This window comes from Jaculus jaculus, chromosome 12, assembly GCF_020740685.1.
Source record: "Jaculus jaculus isolate mJacJac1 chromosome 12, mJacJac1.mat.Y.cur, whole genome shotgun sequence".
In the NCBI taxonomy this organism is placed as follows: domain Eukaryota; kingdom Metazoa; phylum Chordata; class Mammalia; order Rodentia; family Dipodidae; genus Jaculus; species Jaculus jaculus.
In genome coordinates this window covers 17,572,136-17,593,083 of record NC_059113.1, presented here as the reverse complement: position 1 = coordinate 17,593,083, position 20,948 = coordinate 17,572,136, and the positions used below count along the sequence as shown (strand labels likewise).

Genomic DNA, 20,948 nt, shown 5'->3' with positions numbered 1-20,948 from the left:
TTCTAGCCCAGCTCCAGCTTGATTTCTCAGTGACCTCTGCAGCCCAAGCATGCAAAGCCTTTAGGAATGAGGTCTCAATGAGGGCCTTGGCAATAGCCTGTGATTTTGGGGAGGGGGTCGCCAGGGGGAGTCCACAGCTATTTGCTGGAAGGTATCCCATCTCTGGCAATGAAAATTTTCTAACAATCTATGGTTTCTGGACACACATTATCCATTGCCACAGGATTTTCTGTCCAAACTCGCTCTTTATCTCACATACATATTATTAGCTAGTAAGTAAGGTATGCGTATGGCGTATTCATAACATCATAAATTTTGATTAACCCTCCTCCCACACTCTCTTCTCCTCCATTCCATCCTTTAACTTCACTTAAGACCATTTCCTCTCCAGTAATCTGCCCCCACTTACATCTCTACAATATCATCCACTTCAGCACGCCCCTCTCCTCCCGATCTCATAGCCCCTCTCTAGCTTCCTAGCCTGTATCACTGACTTTCACTTCAATTCACATACAAATCTAAACATTTGAAGCTAGGATCCACATATAAGAAACATGTGGTATTTGACTTTAGTTTTGCTTTTAACAATGTTTCCAAAATGGCTCATAACAAAGATTTTGTTTCATCTTTTACTAAATGAGATACTTAAAACCTATGACTAAGTTATACCCAAAATGCTAAATTTATGTTTTTTCCATCTGATAAAACCCATATTTGTTGGAGATTACCGATTCTCTGCTCACAACAATGGGGTGTTCTTAAATATTGTACTCCTACTTAAATACTGTGCTCCTTCTAATGTTTACAAGAATGACTTAAAAACAAAGGTCTTTTCACTAAAGGACACGTTTAAAACCTATAGTTGGGTTCTATCCAAATGCCTGTCCATGAAAAGAACCAAAAACTGAGGCTCTCAGAAGCCATACCTGTGTCATTGGAACTTCAACCAACTCTAGCAATTGTCTAGTTAAATGTTACAGGTCCTGAGCAAAATTATTTTTAGCTCTATTTGCCTTTTAAAATAGATTTATCTTTTTCCTGTGTATGACTTGACATCTGTGAGACCACTGGAGACATACCTTTTTCTGGGTTATAGTTCTTCTGGATATATTCCTTCTAAGCTAGGCCTATATATGAGATCTTACTTATTTTCTGAGGTGAAACTTATTTTCTTTTATGCCAGGACTCCCTCAAATTCACTGACATTTCTTTTTGCTTTACATCATCGTGAGTATGGACAGCTCTCTGATGGTGCCAGTTCAGTCTTTAAGTTGCCTACATAACACACAATTCATTTCAGCAAATCCAATTCCAAAATTGTTTCAAAATGACTCCTGAGCCTTCTATCTGTTATCACCCTCCTAATAACCATTTTGATTTAGACCCCTCCCTCTCTAATGCAGTTGCTAACTCAGTTTATCTAGACCACTGTCCAGCATGACACACTTAGATGAATAAAGTCTCCTTATGTGGGAGTACAGATACCCCAAGACTGGGAGGCCTCCTGATTTCCAAACAAGCCCACTCAGCCGGAAGTAGTTAGAAATAGTCATGGTATCCCACTGCCTCCTTTTCTATAAAGCTATCTTTCTGTTCATGTTAACAAGAAGGCTGGGTATGTTAAGAGTTCAAGAAAGCTCCCTCTCCTGTTACCTCTTCACAACAGGTGTGCCCAGGACCCGATAATCACTATTTACTGTTAAAGAAACTGACTAAGCCTCACTGCCCCCGGGACTTGTATGAGGGACAAGACCCTGCAGCAGCCATCACCTGCACCACTTGTGGCCCTGGGTGAAGATGTGGCAATCTAGCCCTCACTTCCCTGAAGGTTTCTGCAGGCACTCCAGAGAAACCCAACACCCAGACCCAGAAAAGGCAGGTAACCCCATCACTAAGGCTTGAGTCAAGGGCCCCCAAATTCTCTCACATCCTAGTGGCTTTCCCTCCTTCCTGAAAGACCTTAATATTAATCTACTTCCTCAGGGTTCCAAGACTTCCTCCTCCTCCTCCTTTTTTTTTTTTGCTTCAGGTCTTGCCAGTCTCTCCTGGTGTTCAATAAAATCTTGGGCCCAAGAAACTGTCTCTGTCCTCTACCAAGCCCCACAAACCATTTTACGCACGAGGCAATACATGAGGTCTTCCTGCTATCCTTTCCCATCACTACAAAACAAGTGTCAGACCAATGCAAGCGCTTGGAGAGAGCACTTTGAGACCAAACCACTTTAATTTGTATTTATTTATGAGAGACACAGAAAGGGCGCGACAGGGTCTCCAGCCTTTGCAACCGAACTCCAGACGCATGCGCCACCTCGTGCATCTGGTGGGTCCGGGGGAATCGAACCTGGGTCCTTTGTCTTTGCATGCAAGCGCCTTAACGGCCAAGCCATTTCTCCAGCCCGAAGAAGGAAAAAAGGAAGTTAGGATCTGTTTGCTCACACCTCACAGGCCTGAGATTTCTTGGCACTGGTTAAGAACGGGATTCCGGGCTGCAGAGACGGTCTAACCTCGGTTCAATTCCCAAGACCCAAGTCAACCAGATGCACAAGGTGGTGTAATGTGTCTGGAGTTCACTTGCAGAGGCTGGAGGCCCTGGCACGCCCATTCTTTCTCTGTCTCAAATAAATAAATTAAATATTTTTTTTTAAAAAGAGAGAGATGGGGATTCCTAGATCTCAGTTCCCATTTCAAGGCGGAAGTAGGGACCTGGTTCATGAGAAGTGCGAGGATCCTTCCGCACCGCACCTCTCCCGATCCACGCACCGCGTGGAAGCTCTTCCGGGATCCACCCCACCGACCGGAAGGAGACGGCTGGGGGGGGATGTCCCCTCCTCCCCCTCCCCCCCGCCCCAGCACGGCCTCCCGCGATTGGCTGGCGCCCGCCGTCGCTCAGCTGGGCCCCGCCCACAGCGCAGCATCCCCACGGCCGTGGGCGGGGCCGGGTTGAAAGTTGCTGGCGCTGGGCTGCGGCGGGCCGGAGCGATGGAGCCGGGCCCCGCCGCCTCCCCGGGGCCTTCGCGGTCCTTCAAGGAGGAGCTGCTGTGCGCCGTGTGCTACGATCCCTTCCACGACGCCGTGACGCTGCACTGCGGCCACAACTTCTGCCGCGGGTGCGTGAGCCGCTGCTGGGAGGTGCAGGTGACGCCCACCTGCCCCGTGTGCAAGGACCGGGCGTCGCCCGCCGACCTGCGCACCAACCACACGCTCAACAACCTGGTGGAGAAGCTGCTGCGGGAGGAGGCGGAGGGCGCGCGCTGGACCGGCCGCCGCTCCCCTCGCCTGTGCCGCCCGCACCGCGGGCCCTTCACCCTCTTCTGCCTGGAGGACAAGGAGCTGCTCTGCTGCTCGTGCCAGGCCGACCCCCGCCACCAGGGCCACCGCGTGCAGCCGGTGAAGGACACGGCCCACGACTTTCGGGTAAGAGCCCGCTGTGCGGGGCTGGGGAGGGGAGAAGGGGAGGACCGAGGCTGGATTGGAACCTGGCACCCTAGGCTCCAGCTTCTCCATCCTGGTGCACCCAAGGTGCCCAGATTGGCCGGGGTTGATGGCTGCTGGTTCAAAAGTGCCCCGCTCAGAATCACCGTCTGTGACTAACGCCGATCCCGTTTAACCTGAAGGGATGCTTTCCCCCCTCCCTTAAAGGGCAGCCCAGGGGGCCCCAACCTGGATGTAGAGAGAATGTAAATGTAAGTAAACCGGAAGTGAAAGCTGGGGTCATGAGCCATTTTCCAAACCACCCCACTCCTATCTGAAGGGCCCAAGCCGGGCATCATCCTTTATGCCAGGGGTGTGTGGCCTTAGACTCCTTTGAACGGCGGGTAACGCCCACTGACCCTCAAGCCTGGCACAGTCAGTTTAGAAGTGGAGGAGGCCAAGACCTACCCCACGTTGTGGGGTCTGTTCAGTCGCCCTCCAGAGCTGGCCCCAAGGGTTACAGAGCTGTGGGGAGAGACCTCTGACAGCTCACTAGGATCACTCTTTAACACCTTTCAGGGGCTGTAATTAAACCAGGGAACAATTTACATAGCAGAACTAACAGAAGTGTGAGTGAGCTGGAGATCCAAACCCCAGGCTCTCATTTACATTTTAGACAAGTGGTCTACTACTGAGCTATGTATGTCTCCACCCTTTCAAAATTTATTTTGAGACCATCTCTTTGTTACCCAGGTTAACCGTCTTCCTGCCTCAGCCTTGTGAGTACCTGGGATCATGGGCTGCCTACCAGGCCCAGGGAGAAATCTTTGTTATCAAACAGAAAAATGAAAGCCGGGCGTTATGTCTATAATCTTACTAGTGAGTCTGAGGTAGGAGGATCATCATGAATTGGAGGACAGCCTGGGCTACAGGGTGAATTAAGGCTAGCCTCGGCTAGAGCATTACCCTGTCTCCAAAAAGGGGTTGGGGTGGCATGGTGATGCACATCTTTAATCCCAGCACTTGGGAGACCGAGGTAAGAGCATCGTTGTGAGTTTGAGGCCAGCCTGAGACTACAGAGTGAGTGTCAGGTCAGCCTGGGCTGGAGTGAGACTCTTTATCTCCAAAAAACTAAACTATTAAAAAACAAAGGTTAACCTAGGTCAGAATTTTTCAAAAACACTGGGCCTAATCCCTTAGAAAGAAGTGCATGTTCCATAGCAGCCATGTATTAAGAGAATTGAAAAGTAAAGTTTGTGAAATGTTCCTTGTGCTCTGTCTATTCTGCTCACCTTTAGAAAGGATAGTGTGAATGAAACACTGAATCTGTGTGAGCTGCTGATACCAGGTCAACCCACAGTCTGGAGACCAGTGTTAGCTGACTGTCCTGAGAAGGCTGTACTATAATGCTTGATTTCCAGATGCTTGCTTCCTACTTTATGCAGTACCTTTATTAAGAGATAGCAAGCTGGGCATGGCGGTGCACGCCTTTAATCCCAGCACTCAGGAGGCAGAGGTAGGAGGATCGCCGTGAGCTTGAGGCCACCCTGAGACTATATAGTGAATTCGAGGTCAGCCTGAGCTAGAGTGAGACCCTACCTCAAAAGAACAGAGAGAGAGAGAGAGAGAGAGCAAAGTTGAGGGCTGGAGAGATTGCTTAATGGTTAGAGTACTTGCCTGCAAGACCTAAGGACCCCAGGACCCACAGAAAGCCAGTTGCACAAAATGGTGCATGCATCTGGAGTATGGCCCTGACATGTCCATATTCATTCATTCATCCTCTTTCTCCCTCTCTGCTTGCAAATAAATAAAAACAAAGCAAAGTTGATTGTGGTTCTGTGAACATATTGACACAAATTCAAGTGAAAGGGGCAGAGGGATCCCATCAGGGTGCGTATTTGAACAAGTAACCTAAGTCCTTCTGCCACCATTTTTGTTTCATAGTGGTCCACTTCCAGGTCCAGATTTGGTATAACTGAAGTAGGCAACCCAGGGACTTGGGTCCTAGCTAATCTCTTGGGACTGGTATACAGGAGCAGATTGACATGGGTTGAGTCCCAACTGGGGCCAAGTCAGAATTGAAGAGCAGTGAGGCCAAGGGCCAGGGAACATTGGACTGAAGATAGTTTTGTTACCAGCAGAAGCCTTGTACTGTTAGATCTCAGGGGAACTGCAGAGTACTAGATAGACCAGTCCTTAAGCTCAAGGAGCTTGCAGCAAAGACCCTAGGCATGTGGAGGCGCTGGGCATGAGAAGGTGGAAAGGGGAAGGTATTTTCAGCCAGAGACAACAGCATATGGAAGGGAATCAAAATGGTAAAGCCATAATGGATAAATGCAAGAAAGAGGGACAGCCGAAGCCCGGAGACTCAAGTCTTGTCCCCGAGTGGTCGAGAAGAGTGAAGGCGGATTAGTGAGCCCTCAAAGAGATATCTGACAGGTGGGGGAATGGGCTCGTCCCAGAGATGTGAGGAGGGTGCTAGGTGAGTGCTCACTGGATACAGGGTGTGACCTGTTCATTCGTCACACACCCCGAGGGCCCCTGGTATGCTACAACCCGTTCTAGGTGCTGCGGCTGCCCAGGTCTGTAGGGCAGAGTGCCTCGCTGAGGAGAGTTGACATTGCAGAGGAGTTAGTCAGACAGAGTAGGCCAGCCTGGTTCCGACTGTTGGATGTGGGTGGTGCTTGTGCCGGAATCAAACATCAAATGCCATGGAAAGGCTCCTCCCACTGCCAGGTAGGAAGAGGCTAGAGAAGAGCTCTGCCCCATGGCTTTGGGGGTCTTGGAAACTTCCCAGAGATAGGAGCTTTAGAGAACAGAACACGTTGGCCCCCGTGTGAGGACCTAGCACAAATACTCCTATGGCCTGTTGCAGTTAACTCTTCACTCAACCAGAAACACTTCATGGGAGGAAAGGGTGTATTTCAGGTTTACAGGTTCTAGGGGAAGCTTCACCTTGGCAGCTGGCTTACTCCATCATCCATTCACAGCAGAGAGGCGGAACCCACAGCAGCAGCAAGCGGAACAGCCAGAGCTCAAGCCATCTCTCTTCACGCCCAGGAGGGCTGGGCTCAAGAACAGCCCCCAGGACACGCAGGGCTCTGCCTGCTGAAGACTAAACAGGAAGCTTAATCAAAAATCCCTCAGGCTATCATTCAAGCCATCACAGTTTTTGTGTACTTACTCATTTAGTGCTCACAAATTCCCTGAAATTGTGTAATGGTTAATCTCCTCTGATTCCTCTGGACTAAGAAACACAGAGGAGATTTGTAAAGTATACCACTGTGTGTCTGTCTCTATGAGAATGTTTGCTGAGACAGATGGTGAGGGCTCTGGTCCCTTCAATGGATTTATCCCTGGATGGACTCATAGTGTGCTGGCATTATTGGGAGATGGGTCCTGGTCAGAGGAAGCAGGTCACTGGGGTGTGTCCATCTTCTTTTTGTGTGTGTGTGTGTCCATCTTCTTTATCTGCTTCCTGTCCACTGTTATGAGAACTGCTCTGCTCTACCATGCCTTCCTGCCATCATATGCAAGGCGTAATTCCCCATTTTAAAGAGAATTTTAAAATTTATTTATTTGAGAAAGAGGCAGACAGAGAGAGAGAGAGAAAGAGAGAATGGGCATGCCAGGGCTTCTAGCCACTGCCATCTAACTCCAGACACATGCACCCCCTTGTGCATCTGACTTACATGGGTCCTGGGGAATCAAACCTGAGCCCTTTGGCTTTGCAAGCAAGCATCTTAACTGCTAAGCCATCTCTCCAGCCCAGTATCATCCCATTTTGAGTTGTTTTGTCAGGGTTATGTTGGTTTGCTGTCCTTCCTCTGGTTGTTACAAACGCTGGCTTAAAACTGCACACAGTTAATATAATCTTCTATGTCAGAAGTCCAAATTCAAGGCATTAACGGATGCATTTCTTTTGGAGGCTGCAGGGGAGAACATAACTCCTTGCTTTCTTCCAGCCTAAGGCACATCCTACCAGCTTCTGCTACCCCACTGCCTTTGGCCACCTCTACTCCTTGCCTCTTATAAATCCCCGCTGAGGTGATTATGTTGGGCCGCCTGGATAATCCAGATAATATCCCCATCTCAAGATTCTTAATCATCTCAAAAGTCCCTTTTGTTAGGTCTGGTGATGTTTTCATGGCTCTGAGGATTAAAGCGTGGTCATCTTGGAGCATTATACGGTCTGCTCTAGGGTAGGTACTCTTGACTGTAATGATACTGGATCTCGGCGAAGTCAAATAAGCAGTCGCAAGTCACAGCACAAGTGTGGATTCTGCTGGAGGCCTTGTTCTGGCCAAGCATGGGCTTTAAGAGATGCCTGTTTCATCCCTGCTGGTCCTCTGCTCCCGGAGCTATGTGGGCAATGGCTGTGTGGATGCTTAGGGATCTGGGTGGTTGTTGGCCACTGTCAGTGGGCTGATAGATTGAGCACCTTCAGTGTGCTACATTCAGTGTGTCCAGTAGAAGACAAAGGCAGCCCTCAACCCTGCCTCAGAGTCCAGTAGCATGACTGAATATTTGGTCACGCTGATTCTGAAGTTTAGACCTGATGTGATAGGACCCTAGAGGAAGGCCTGCTCTTGTCTGATAGGGCATGAGACAGTGTCTCTGAGAGGCTGATTTCTTAGAGACTTAAGGTTCTGAGGAGTGAGTGAGGGGTGGTAAGGCATGGGGCAAGGCAGGCAGTAAAGGGAGAGCATTCTGTGTGAGGCAAGACAGCCAGGGCAGAACCACAAGGCACCAACGGGCATGTTAAGGGCAGGGGCTTTGTCCTGGTACAGTGGGACATATTAGTGGGAAGGACTGACAGGACTTTAGAATGTGCCATAAGGGAGCAAACCAGAGCTCTGGAGAGAACACCGGTGCTGGGAAGGATCTTGGTAAGTCCTCCAAGACAGTGGTCCTCACATTTCAGTATTGCACTTGCTTTAAGGAAAACACATTTGAGCAGCATGGCTTAAGTATGTGACTCCTTACAGGCATGCAAAGCTTGAATCAATTCCTCTTGCTCGTATCACATGTAGGCAGTAAAACCAAAAGAAATTCACAGGTGATTACAGCTAAGTATAATAAAGATGAATACAATTCCAGCTGAAATAGTAATTTCCAGGTTGTGCTCTGCTGAAGTTAAATCTCTGTCCTTGGCAAAGATCTTTTTTGATTTCTCTCTGAATACTCTGTCCCCAGAGGAGACTGGATTGGCCAGCCCATTTGCCTGTTTGGCTTGCCTGGCCTGCCTTGAGCTCCCGCACATCCTTGACTGGCTCAAGGCATTTCTGTGTTTTCCTCGTTAGCTGTAGACAGTGGAAGCAGTACAGCCTGGTGCCTGGCAAGTCACAAACAAACCCACGCCTGCTGATGCCATGGTTGTGGGAACCGAAAGCAGGGCCTCCAGCCAGTGTGAGAGAACTCCAGACACATGCGCCACCTTGTGCATCTGGCTTCTGTGGGTACTGGGGAATTGAACCTGGGTCCTTATGCTTCTCAGGCAAGCGCCTTAAGCCATCTCTCTCCAGCCCTAGACCCCTTTTTAAAAATGTGTTTCGCAGGATTTGGGAAACAGCCATTCTTAGTCCCCCTTTCTGCTCCAGCCCCTGTTCCTCCCTCTTCTGCTGGAGTCACCTTCTTAGAATCAGACTGGCACATCTCACCTTGGGGTATTCCAGTCATCTCTCACGCTACATGCAAAGTCTTCCCACTGTGTTTTGAAGTTTAATCCCCCCTGTACAGTGATAAAAGGGTGGAATTTTGACCTTATGGAGTGGGGCCTTTGGCCTTGACTAGGCTAAGGACTAGATGAGGTCATCAGGGCTGTGACCTTGCTGTGTGTTCAGTTGTCCACACAGCTCTGAGGCACTGGACGCGCCGCCCTGAGCAGGGCGCTGTGTTGTGATAGCTCAGTAGAGGCCCAGACCCTTACCTGTCTGAGCCCTGAGTCCCCAGCTGCATCAGGCCTAGTCAGAGCTGGGTTAGAGGACCTCCTGGGACTGCTTTTGGCAATTCAAAGTCAATAGTCAATGGTTGTTCAAGGTTAAGACTATACTTATTCCCCCTCGGTTATGCCCATGGTGAATGACAGAGAGACTTCATTTAGTCAATGTAGGTGTTAGATTCACTTCACATTGGAAGTTAAGCTGTAAGTGGGGTGTATTTGTCTTCCTGCCTGGCCTCCATCCCTAACCTGCCTTCCCATTCCCCTGTTAGGCGAAGTGTAAGAACATGGAGCACGCGCTGCGGGAGAAAGCCAAGGCCTTTTGGGCCATGCGTCGCTCCTATGAGGCCATCGCTAAGCACAATCAGGTGAGTGGGGATTCAGGAGCACTGGGCAGCTGGAGCAAAGCGAGGGAGGGTCCGTGTGGGCTTTACCTAGAAGTCAGTCCCGCTGCTGTTGACTCGGAGTCAGCCTTAGGGCTGTGGTCTTCCCTTGTATGCCATGCCCTCAGATGCTAACTGGGTTACCTACCCTGACTCTCTGAAGACCAGGGTGTGGCCAGCCCAGCAGCCACAGGAGTGCACCAAGAAGCTTCCTGCACACGGTGATTGAAGGACAATTTGCACAGATGCCACAGGCCATCTGTCCACCCGTGTTCAAGCCTTTAATGGCCTGGAGCTCCTTAGTGACCCCTTATTTCCTTTCAATTTCATGCCCACTGCAATGAGCCGTGTCCCATCTCCAAATCACACCACACGTGTCAAGCGCCCCTCCTTCAAAGCAGTGTTTCTCACATGGCCTCCCACTTACAGCCCACCCCTCTATGCCTGGAGTTGTCCTTAGAAAACTATACCAGCATTATTTATTTATTTATTTATTTGACAGAGAAAGTGGGGGAGAGAGAGAGAGAGTATGGGTGTGCCAGGGCCTCCAGCCACTGCAGACGAACTCCAGACGTGCGTGCTTCCTTGTGCATCTGGCTAATGTGGGTCCTCGGGAATTAAATCTGGGTCCTTTGACTTTGCAGACAAAGGCCTTAACCGCTAAGCCATCCCTCCAGCCCCCATACCAGCTTTGGCTCTCCTCTACTTAAAGTGCCCAGGAAAGGCCTTACCCTCGCCCTGGCATCCAGACTCCTCGGATGGCCTCTGAGACTGTCCCCGCATCTGTCCCTCAGTCCCATCTCTTGCTTTTTACCACGTGCTGTTCCGCTCCTGTTCCTTACATCTACTTTTTAGTCTCCTCTCAGAATATAAGGAATTAGGCACATTTATTATTCCCAGGATATAAAGTTCTCAGTACACAGTAAGTGGCCAGTAATAAGCTTGTGGCTGGGGACACTCCATGGCCAAACCTGAGAAGCTCTTTCTTGAGCCCGGCCCCCTGTCCTGGGTGCACAGGCACTGGGGTACTCAGGGACAGTGTCCAGCAGCCTGGACGAGCCTAGCCAAGCGGTAATTCAAGAAGTAGTCACTGAGAGCCGGGCGTGGTGGCGCACACCTTTAATCCCAGCCCTTGGGAGGCAGAGGTAGGAGCATTGCCATGAGTTCAAGGCCACCCTGAGACTACATAGTGAATTCCACAGGAGGGCCTGAGCTAGAGTGAAACCCTACCTCGAAAAACAAAACAAAGAAACAAACAATAATAGTAGTAGTCACTGAGGAGGTGACAGGCTAGAGACAGACCAGGTTGCCACAGGCTGGGGCAACAGAGCAGCGGGGAAAGGCTGTGAAATATGCCATGACCCCAGAGAAGACCACGTCCAAGCCTGACCAACTGGACACGTCTCTCAGCCCTGGAAGACGAATCCCCTTCCTTCCGAGAACCCCCCTCCCCGTGGCTGGGACAAAACACCTGATCAGAAGCAGCTGATGGGGGAAAAGGTTTTATTTACGCTTACAGTCTTGAGGGGAAACAATGATGGCAAGGCATAAGTTAGACATCACCCCCTGTTAGCAGGAGGAAAACAGATGCAGGAGAGTGAGCCAAGTCCTGGCCAGGGGGAGCTGGCTAGAGCACCCTGAGTCCTCCCCCAGGAACATGTGTCCTCCAGCCAGGTACTGCCTCCCCAGGTACACCAGTGGGAACCAAGCATTCAAAACACACTTATTTATGGGGGACACCTAATTCAAACCATCACACCTCCCAATGCAATTTTTTTTTTTACCATTACTGTTATTACACAATTTTTGTCCAAGCATTCAGGATATGCATAGACTTTCCCAGCAGAAATCAAAGTCTCTGATGTCTCAGAAACTGACAAACTGATATGACTTGAGAGTTTCTTCTTCAGGGAGTCCTCTTGCCATAAGCAGACCCTGAGCTCCTACCTACTGTTGCTGTTACTGTTGCTGGGGGAACTTTTGTTTTTGTTTTTGTTTTTTGAGGTAGGGTCTCACTCTAGCCCAGGCTGACCTGGAAAATTCACTATGGAGTCTCAGGGTGGCCTTGAGCTCTCGGCAGTCCTCCTACCTCTGCCTCCTGAGTGCTGGGATCAAAGGAGTGTGTCACCATGCCCAGCAGGGGGATCCTTTGAGTTGTTTATGTGCAGGTTCATGATGGTTTGCTGAATATGTTGCACATGCTTTTCCCTAGTGTGTCATTTCTGTTTCAGTGCCCCAATTCCATTTTTTTTTTCTTTTTGGTTATTTTCACTTTTTCAGTAAAACATTATCTTTTTGGATAATGTTTATATACATTGTTTATATACATTGAACTTTCCAGTCCCCAAAGCAGATCACAACCCAGTGTGGCTACAGCGCATGTTGTGAGGTGTTTTTTTTTTTTTTTTCCTAATTGTCATCTTTTGCAATTTCACCTTACTAATAATCTTACATATGGACACATTGTGTTCTAATGTGCAGTCACTTACCTTGTATTTTTGCGGTTTTTAAATTAAGAGTACAAAAGTTTATTTTTTTCTTGTGAGCACTTGTGTGGTTTTTGTCTTCAGGGCCTTTTGCAGTTGTGATTTGGAGGATGCATATGAGTAACAATTGAGTTATAAAAGAAATACTTCCTATTTTAGTAAAAACCTCAGTTACATGCATTGGAGGCCTTAGAATCTGGAGGCAAATATTTCCCCAGGTGTGAACGACTCATTTCTGGGCTTGCTTCAGGATTTCCTTTGCTGTTGAGGTCCTTAAATGAGAGACATAACACTGCGTGTAGAAGCCATTATAGGGCTGAGGTTGTTACCTATAACTGAGATTTCAATTCTTTAGAAAATTATCAAAGCAACTGTTTCATGTTCTCCTTTGAAATTTGGGCTTAGAAAACTCACGTTGGTCGAGTCTTCCATCAGCCTTGATGCCCGAATAGATGCAGACTTGATGTCTGTGATTTCTTCATGTGATCCAGTACAGCATAGAGTTGCTTGGCTGAAAGTCCGAAGGTCCCTACCTAGGGGAGGCCCAGGCCCCCACAGTTGACATTTGGACGCTTTCCTCCTCTCTTGCTCAGGTGGAGACGGCTTGGCTGGAAGGCCGCATCCGGCAGGAGTTTGACAAGCTCCGGGAGTTCTTAAGGGTGGAGGAGCAGGCCATCCTGGATGCCATGGCCGAGGAGAGCCGACAGAAGCAGCTGCTGGCCGACGAGAAGATGAAGCAGCTCGCGGAAGAGACCGAGGCCCTGGCCCACGAGATCGAGCGGCTGCAGGTGGAGATGAAAGAAGATGATGTTTCCTTTCTCATGGTAAGGGCTCAGCATCTGGACCCAGGACGGGGCCACATGTCCAGCCAGTGGCCGTAGTGTGCCGGCCCTAAGGAGCTCCTGTGGACATGACTTGTGTCATAGGCCATAAACACAAGGTCAGAGTGGGTCTTGGGAGCCTCTGATCTCCCTCTCTCCCTTAAACCCACTCCTTTCTTTTTTGTTTGTTGGTTTCTTCTACCTACACCTTAATGAAAGGAGGGCTTTCAAAATTATGCAGTTATTTAAGAAATTTAAGGTGAATAGGACGTTTTGGCATTCTTTCTCTTGCAGGGCTAGGCAAGCACTGCGCCATTGATGCACTTCCCCTGTGTTCACTCCTTTTCTTCTCTTCTTCAAAAGTTTATTTTTTGTTTGTAAGTTTGTTTTGTTTTGGGGGTAGGGTCCCACTGTGCCTTCTATGCTTTTAAGAAAAGGATAATTCCACTTTGACTTAAGAAGACAACATTGAATTAGTTTTTTTCTTCTTTCTATTGATTTCATCGTTGCTCCTTCCAGAGAATTTTCTGTAACTTGAAGGCTGGACTGGGAAGCAGTTGAGTGACAAGATCTCCTCTGTAGAGTGTCCCCTCCCAGCCAGAACCTTGTGGGTCTTGTGTCTCTTTTGAAACCCTGATCCATGATGTTTCCTCTCTCCATATGCCCTGGGGACCAAGTCACTTGGTGGTATCTTCTTGCCTTGTACCCAGCATTTATTTAGGAGAGATTTGGGATCTTGATTCCTTTTTTACTTTCTTCCTATATTTTAAAAATAACAGCTGTATTGAGGTGTGTGTGTGTGTGTGTGTGTGTGTGTGTGTGTGTGTGTGTGTTTTGAGGTAAGGTCTCGCTCTAGCCCAGGTTGACCTGGAATTCACTATGTAGTCTCACGCTGGCCTCAAACTCACAGTGATTCTCCTGCCCCTGCCTCCTAAGTGCTGGGATTAAACATGTGCACCACCATGCCCAGCCTTATTTTTATTTACTGTGCTATTTACTATACTATTTAAATTTCATTTTTTTAAAGGTTAATTTTTTAGTATTTTTTTTTTGAGAGAGAGAGAGAATATATACATGGCAATGCCTCTAGCCACTGCAGATGAACCCCAGACAAATGTGCCACCTTGTGCATCTGGCTTTATGTGGGTCCTGGGGAATCAAACCAGGTCCTTAAGCTTTTCAGGTAGGCACCTTAACCGCTGAGTCATCTCCAGCCCCAAATGCACTTTTTTATAAGATGGGGTTTTGTTATGTTAGGAAGGCTGATCAGAAACTCCTGGACTCAAGCATTCCTCCAGACAGACTAACCTCTGAAGTCACAGGAACTTCAGGTGCTGGCCACCACACCTGGGCCATTCAGGGACACCTCCATGGTTTTCAGTATTGTACAATGATTTGTGCCACCTTCATGATGATCCATCTTAGGACATTTCATTACTCAAAAACATCACCCCTCAATTCCTCCTCTCCCAGCCCCTGGAAACCACCAGTCTGCCCATCTAGATTTGCATTTTCTAAGCATTTCATATATAAAATGGAGCATTTTATGATTAGCTGTTTTTGAAATTCAGTACACTTTGAGATTTCATCCGGGTTGTGGTCTTCCTTTTTCATAGCCAGGTAATGTCCCTTATATATTGCCCTTTATGCATTCACCAGTTGATAGGTGCTGGGTTACCTTTACTTTTGGGGTCATATGTCTTTAAGCATTCATGGGACAGTTTTATGTGGGCATGCTTTCATTTCCCCCGAGTGTATGCCGGGGAGTAGGTTACATGGTAATTCTGCGTTAGAACTCAAGATGCTGCCAGTGATTCCCCAAATCACCTGTCCTGTTTCAAGTTCTCATTATCCGTATGCCAGGTTAGAAATGCCAGCTTCTCCAACCATTGCCTGCCTTCTCCTTTTTCTCTCTGTAGCCATCCTAATGAGTGTGGAATGGCATCTCACTGTGGTTTTGGTTTGCATTGTCCTCATGGTTAATGACATTATGCTTTCATGTGTTCATTGGCCATTGGTAGATCTTCCTTGAAATGTCGGCTCATAATCTTTGTCCATTATCTAATAGGACTGTCTTTTTATTGTCCAGTTGAGGGCATTCTGTGCATTTTCTAGTAAAAGTGCTTTCTAAATTTTTGTTGTTGTTATTGTTTTATTTTTTGAGGTAGGGTCTCACTCTAGCTCAGTCTGACCTGGAATTCACTATGTAGTCTCAGGGTAGCCTCGAACTCACAGCAATCCTTCTACTTCTGCCTCCTCAGTGCTGGGATTAAAGGCATGTGCCACCACACCTGGTTTGCTTGTTTGTTTTGTTTTAATCAGGCATAAGGCTAAAGTCTGATACCATTCTTTGCCATGTTGCTAGCTAGTTGTGCCAACACCGTGTGCTGGAAACACTGTTTTGTCCCATTGATGGTCTTGGTTCCCTTGTGAGAATTAGCTGACAGTGAGTGTGAGGCTTTACATCTGAACTTACCGTTCTGTTCTAGCGTGTGTCTGTCTGTCCTCGCGTTAGTACCGTGCCGTCTCTGTAGCAAGTTTTGAAATAGGGAGCGTGAGTCCTCTGACTGTGTTCTTTTTACAAAATTATTAAGTCTATTTTTCATCCTTTGAATGTCCCATCTGAATTTTAGAAGCGGTTTTCAGTTTTGAAGAAGGCACTGGGATTGCTACATTCATTCATTTGTTCCATTCATTTTTTTGTGGTGCTTCCCAGGGCCTCACACATGATGGGTAAGGGGTCTACCGAGTCACCGCCTCATGGCTGGCACCTAGGATCTGTACGTCCAGCTTGGGCCATTTGACATCTGAACAGCATCAGTTGTCCATCTCATCAGTGAATATGGGACATGTGCTGACGTTTGAGGTCAGAAACTTAACCTGCTTTCCTTGGGTCACGTCTCTGCTTTTTTTCTTTCAGAAACACAAGAGCCGCAAACGCCGGTAAGTTGCCACGTCCGGTAGAATGGGGAAGAGCAGACGGGAGACCAGGGGTGCATGATCAGTGCCTTCAGGGAACGTGCCAGCTGGGTGGAATCCAGTGGGAGTGGCAGACAGTGACCAGGTGTAGAGCTCTCTTTGAAGGCATTCCAGGTCTGGTTAGCATGAGGCAGAGGGTTATTTTCCCAAGCACAGAGGGTTGCTAGCCTCTGTGGAGGAAGTGAGAGCTCAGGCATGTGGCCTGCATTTCTCAGTGGTCATTTAGGTTGATCTCTTGGCTGGCTTCCTCTCTGAGAGCCTCAGGACATGGTGCGGGTGGGTGGATGTTGAGCTCTTTGTGATGAGTCAGAAAGAACTGTGTCCCTGTCCAAGCTGCTGGGGATGGAAGAGAGTGCTTTGAGTGGCAGTTAGCTCCCGTGACCAGATGTCATCCACCAGAGGCCAGGTAACACCTGGGCTCTTTTGGACTTAAGTATCATTAAAACCGCTTGCAACTTGGACATCTCGTGAGCACCTGTGAACATGTGGTTTCTGCCCACAAGCATGGCAGCTGTATTGGAGAACTTCCTCTCTGGATCTCTCCCAGCTGGGTAGGATGAGCCTCCTGCTGAATCCTGAAGGGATGAGGCAACTCAGTCAGCTCTTAGCGCAGTCCAGGTCTGCCTTGCAGAAGATGGCCAGGAAAATTAGGCTCAAGAGAGCAGTTCTGTTGCCTGTTTCCAGCCCACCCCAGTTAGCCCAGGATGCCTGGCCCCAGTTCCACCCACCATGCCCAGCCTTCCTTTCCCAGACTCTTCTGCACGGTGGAGCCGGAGCCCATCCAGTCCGGCATGCTCATCGATGTCTGCAAGTACCTGGACTCCCTGCAGTTCCGCGTCTGGAAGAAGATGATTGCGTCTGTGGAATCAGGTGCTCAGAGCAGAGGGCGGCACCCTGTGCTCGCCAAGAGCCAGCCACACTCATTCCGTGGGGCTCCCCCTGGTCTCTTTGTTTTTTAAATTTTAATTTTTACTTTTAGAGAGAGAGAATTGGCATGCTAGGGCCTCAGCCACTATGATCTAACTCTAGACACTTGCGCCACCTAGTGGCCATGTGCAACCTTGCGCTCGCCTCACATTTGTGCGTCTAACAGGGGATCTGGAGAGCAGAACATAGGTCCTTAGTCTTTGCAGGCAAGCACCTTAACCACCAAGCCATCTCTCCAGCCCTGTGGGCTCATTTTTTTAACTGGCCTTCCTGCTCTGCCCATAGCTCCAGGCACTCCTGGCAAGGCATCTTCCTGCTTACGTCCTGCCCTCTGTCCCTCCTCAAAAAGTCCCATTCTCCTGTTTGAATTCAGTTTCTAACATGTGCATAATGGGACACTTCCTCACTGCAGCTCCTCTCTCCCAGGGTGACTTCCTCATCTACCACTGTGTCCTGGTTTGAGACCAGAAAGGACGTTGGCCCATGGGAATGTGACATCCTTCTCTAAGATGTCCCAGGGTCATGTGAACATTGTGTATTAGTGTCTGGTAGCTCCTGTAACAAAGGACCACAAATTAGCTAGCTTAAATGACAAGTTTGTTCTCTCACAGTCAATAAGGGTATGGACAAAGCCATCTGTCTGAAGGCCCTTGCTAGATTCCTGTGTTTGCTGGTAGTGTTTGGTTGGCTGTGGCTTGTGGCTGTAGCACTTTGACCCTCTGACTGCATTGTCCCATGGCATCCTTTTCCTCCTGTGCCAGTGACTTCAGTCAGTCAGACCTTATCTTAACTAATTTACATTAGACCCATTCCCAAATAAGGTCACGCATGAATGTACTAGAATTTATGGCTTCCTACTTCCGCATATCCTTTTTTTCTCTTATTGATTGATTGAATTTTTTGGTGGTGGGGGGCCAGGGTCTCTTACAGCCTGGACTGACCTCAAACTCACTAAGTAACAGGATGACAATGAATTGAGTTTCTTATCCCCCGAACCTACATCCTGTGTGCTGGGATTACACGTATGCACCATTACAGCCAGTTTATTCACTGCTGGGGATCTGACCCCGGGTGTCTAGGCAAGCATTAGACCAACAACTGAGCCACATCTCCGGCCACTTATCTTCTGGGGGGACGCAGATTCCCCCATAACCACCCCGGCAACTCAGAGCTGCTCCTCGCATAGGTCAGAGCATGTGAGGCAGAGCCAGCTGACCAGGCAGGAGGAAAGAAAGAAAAGATGCCAGTGTCCTGACGACCCCCTCCTTCCCCTCTGCTCGCAGTGCCTTTCAGCTTGGACCCAAACACGGCAGCGGGCTGGCTCGCGGTGGCCGATGACCTCACCAGTGTCACCAACCACGGCTACCGCGTGCAGGTGGAAAACCCGGAGCGCTTCTCCTCGGCGCCCTGCCTGCTGGGCTCGCGGGTCTTCTCGCAGGGCTCGCACGCCTGGGAGGTGGCGCTGGGGGGCCTGCAGAGCTGGCGAGTGGGTGTGGTGCGGGTGCAGGCGGAGGCCGGCGGGGAAGGCCACTCGCACAGCTGCTACCACGACACGCGCTCGGGCTTCTGGTACGTGTGCCGCACGCAGGGCGTGGAGGGGGACCACTGCATGACCTCGGACCCCGCGACAGCCCCCCTGGTCCTGGCCATGCCGCGCCGCCTGCGCGTGGAGCTGGAGTGCGAGGAGGGCGAGCTGTCCTTCTATGATGCCGAGCGCCACTGCCACCTGTACACCTTCCACGCCCGCTTCGGGGACGTGAGACCCTACTTCTACCTCGGGGGCACACGGGGCGATGGGCCCCCCGAGCCTCTGCGCATCTGCCCCCTGCGCGTCACCATCAAGGAAGAGCTGGACGGCTGAGCTGCCGGCGCCCCCTGGAGGTTGGCCCGCGGGCCTCTTCTGCCCTCCTGGCCCCGGAGCGTCCTGTGTCCCCCGTTATTGTCCTTTCTGTGGCATCAGGCCCGAGGCCTCTGTCTTTATTATTTTTTTGGTCTCTCTGCCCACAGCTGAGAGCCATCCTGGAGATGCCTGGCCGGACCCAGGCTCTGTCCAGAGTCCCGGCACTTTCAGGGTGTTAAGTGTCCTGAGTCCTCCTTTTAGGATTGCTGGAGAAAAGGTTCACTTCTACAAAGGGCCTGAATTACGCCATAACTTTGGTTGCTTTTAGAAATGCTGAGACCAGTTAGGAGAGGCATGCTTGTCCCTTAGAACTCCCAGGAGGAGAAGCATGTCAGGCACAGGGAAAGCCCCCCGGGTCCCTTGGGAAGCGGAGGCCCATGAGGAGGGATGGGTAAAGCCTTCACAGACGCTTTCCTGAGGAAGGATGGTGGGGCAGGCTCAGCATTGTGTCCAGGTTTGGATAAAGTGCAAAGGGGTCTGAGACCCAGGGGCTCCCCTGAGTGTCCGCCACCAGCTCTGGATGATGAGGACAGGAACGCAGGCCTGTTTTCACTGATGGGCCTGTGAGAGCGCCATGCGGGTAGCTTGGGTCTGGTGCACTCCCTAGGGTGTTGCTGGCTGTGGGACGGGCTCACCTGGCTTCAGAGTCTAGAGCACCAGAAGGGAGTGAATAAGAGAATGGTCAAGCCGGGCGTGGTGGCGCATGCCTTTAATCCCAGCGCTCTGGAGGCAGAGGTAAGAGGATCGCCATGAGTTCGAGGCTACCCTGAGACTACATAGTGAATTCCAGGTCAGCCTGAGCTAGAGTAAAACCCTACCTCGAAAACAACAACAGAAAGAATGGCCGGTGCCTGGTCACTGCTCTGAGGCAGGACGGAGGGCTCGCTCCTCTGTCACTTCATGTTACTATCTAAAAACTGCTACGCTCATCTCTCTGGGGTCCTGCAGGGTGGAAGGCAGCCGTGCAGCCCCGGATCAGATCTCTGATCGGTCTGTTTACACTTGGCAGCAGACAGTTTCCTCTGAAATTGTCCACGCTTTCCAGAGAAGTTAAACTTTTTTTTTTTTTAACTTTAGCTTTTGACCTCATCCTCTGGGTCTGTGCAAGAAGGTGTCCCTTTGTAACAGCCGAGGAAGAAACACCTCTGACTCTCTCATCAAGGTCTGACAAGGGAAGGGTCTCTTAGGAAGGGTGTGATACTGCGGAAACCCCAGGCTGTGACCCGAGACGCTGACCAGCTCGCTTGTCCCCTTACTGGGGTTTCTTCCCGCTTTCTCCTCTTCCGCTGTGTACCTCTGCTCTCCATCCTCACTCATGCCCTTGGGTGATTTCCAGTCTGGCTCACCGTGCCCTGCTGTGCCATAGTGAAAGGAAGTATCCCGGGGTCCAGTGTTGTATCAGGGACACATTCTCACTTGTCTGCACCCCGTGTTTCAAAAACTGGCATTCCAAGCAAACTGTGACTCCTACCTAGCAATTGATGATACATGGGCCATGCACTTTGGTTACATAACAAGTTAAGGCACAGGAGGGCCCTAGGGAGGAAACACTGACAAAGGCCTGCTTGGCCATGGGGGACTGTGTTGGCAAAATAGCTTGTGAGTCCAAATGCCCAGACCCAAGGCACTTCGGGAACCACACAGATTTAAGAGCATATACCCTTTGCTGTTATGTGTTGAGTCTATTGAATAATGTTTCTATATAATGAACTTGAAGTTATTTTGTTAGTTATAATAAACTTTTCAAATGTTACTTTCATCTTAATTTTTTTTAATTGAAGCTGGGCATGGTGGCACACGCCTTTGATCCCAGCACTTGGGGAGGCAGAGGTAGGAGGATCTCCATGAGTTTGAGGCCACCCTGAGACTACATAGTGAATTCCAGGTCAGCCTGAGCTAGAGTGATACCCTACCTCAGAAAAGAAAAAAAAAAAAAAATTGAATAATCTGGATAGCCTAAGTCTCAAAAACATAAAAGTGACCCACTTTTTCTTTTGACGTTATCTCTTTCTGTGTTCTTGGGAGCAGTTCATGTAGCATGTATCTGATTTCCTTCTTTTTATAATATGTCATTGTGCAGTGACTATCCTGTGCTTTATT

General features: G+C 49.4%; 1 protein-coding gene across 1 annotated transcript; it reads left to right on the top strand.

Moving 5' to 3' along the window:
* The first annotated feature begins 2,972 nt into the window (after nt 1-2,972).
* Trim35 (tripartite motif containing 35) lies at nt 2,973-20,601 on the top strand. The gene is made up of 6 exons (XM_004665837.2): nt 2,973-3,414; nt 9,625-9,720; nt 12,815-13,045; nt 15,963-15,985; nt 16,773-16,891; nt 18,232-20,601. The coding sequence occupies exons 1-6, from the start codon at nt 2,980-2,982 to the stop codon at nt 18,807-18,809; spliced, it is 1,482 nt and encodes a 493-aa protein (XP_004665894.1). The 5' UTR covers nt 2,973-2,979; the 3' UTR covers nt 18,810-20,601.
* Nucleotides 20,602-20,948: the final 347 nt, after the last annotated feature.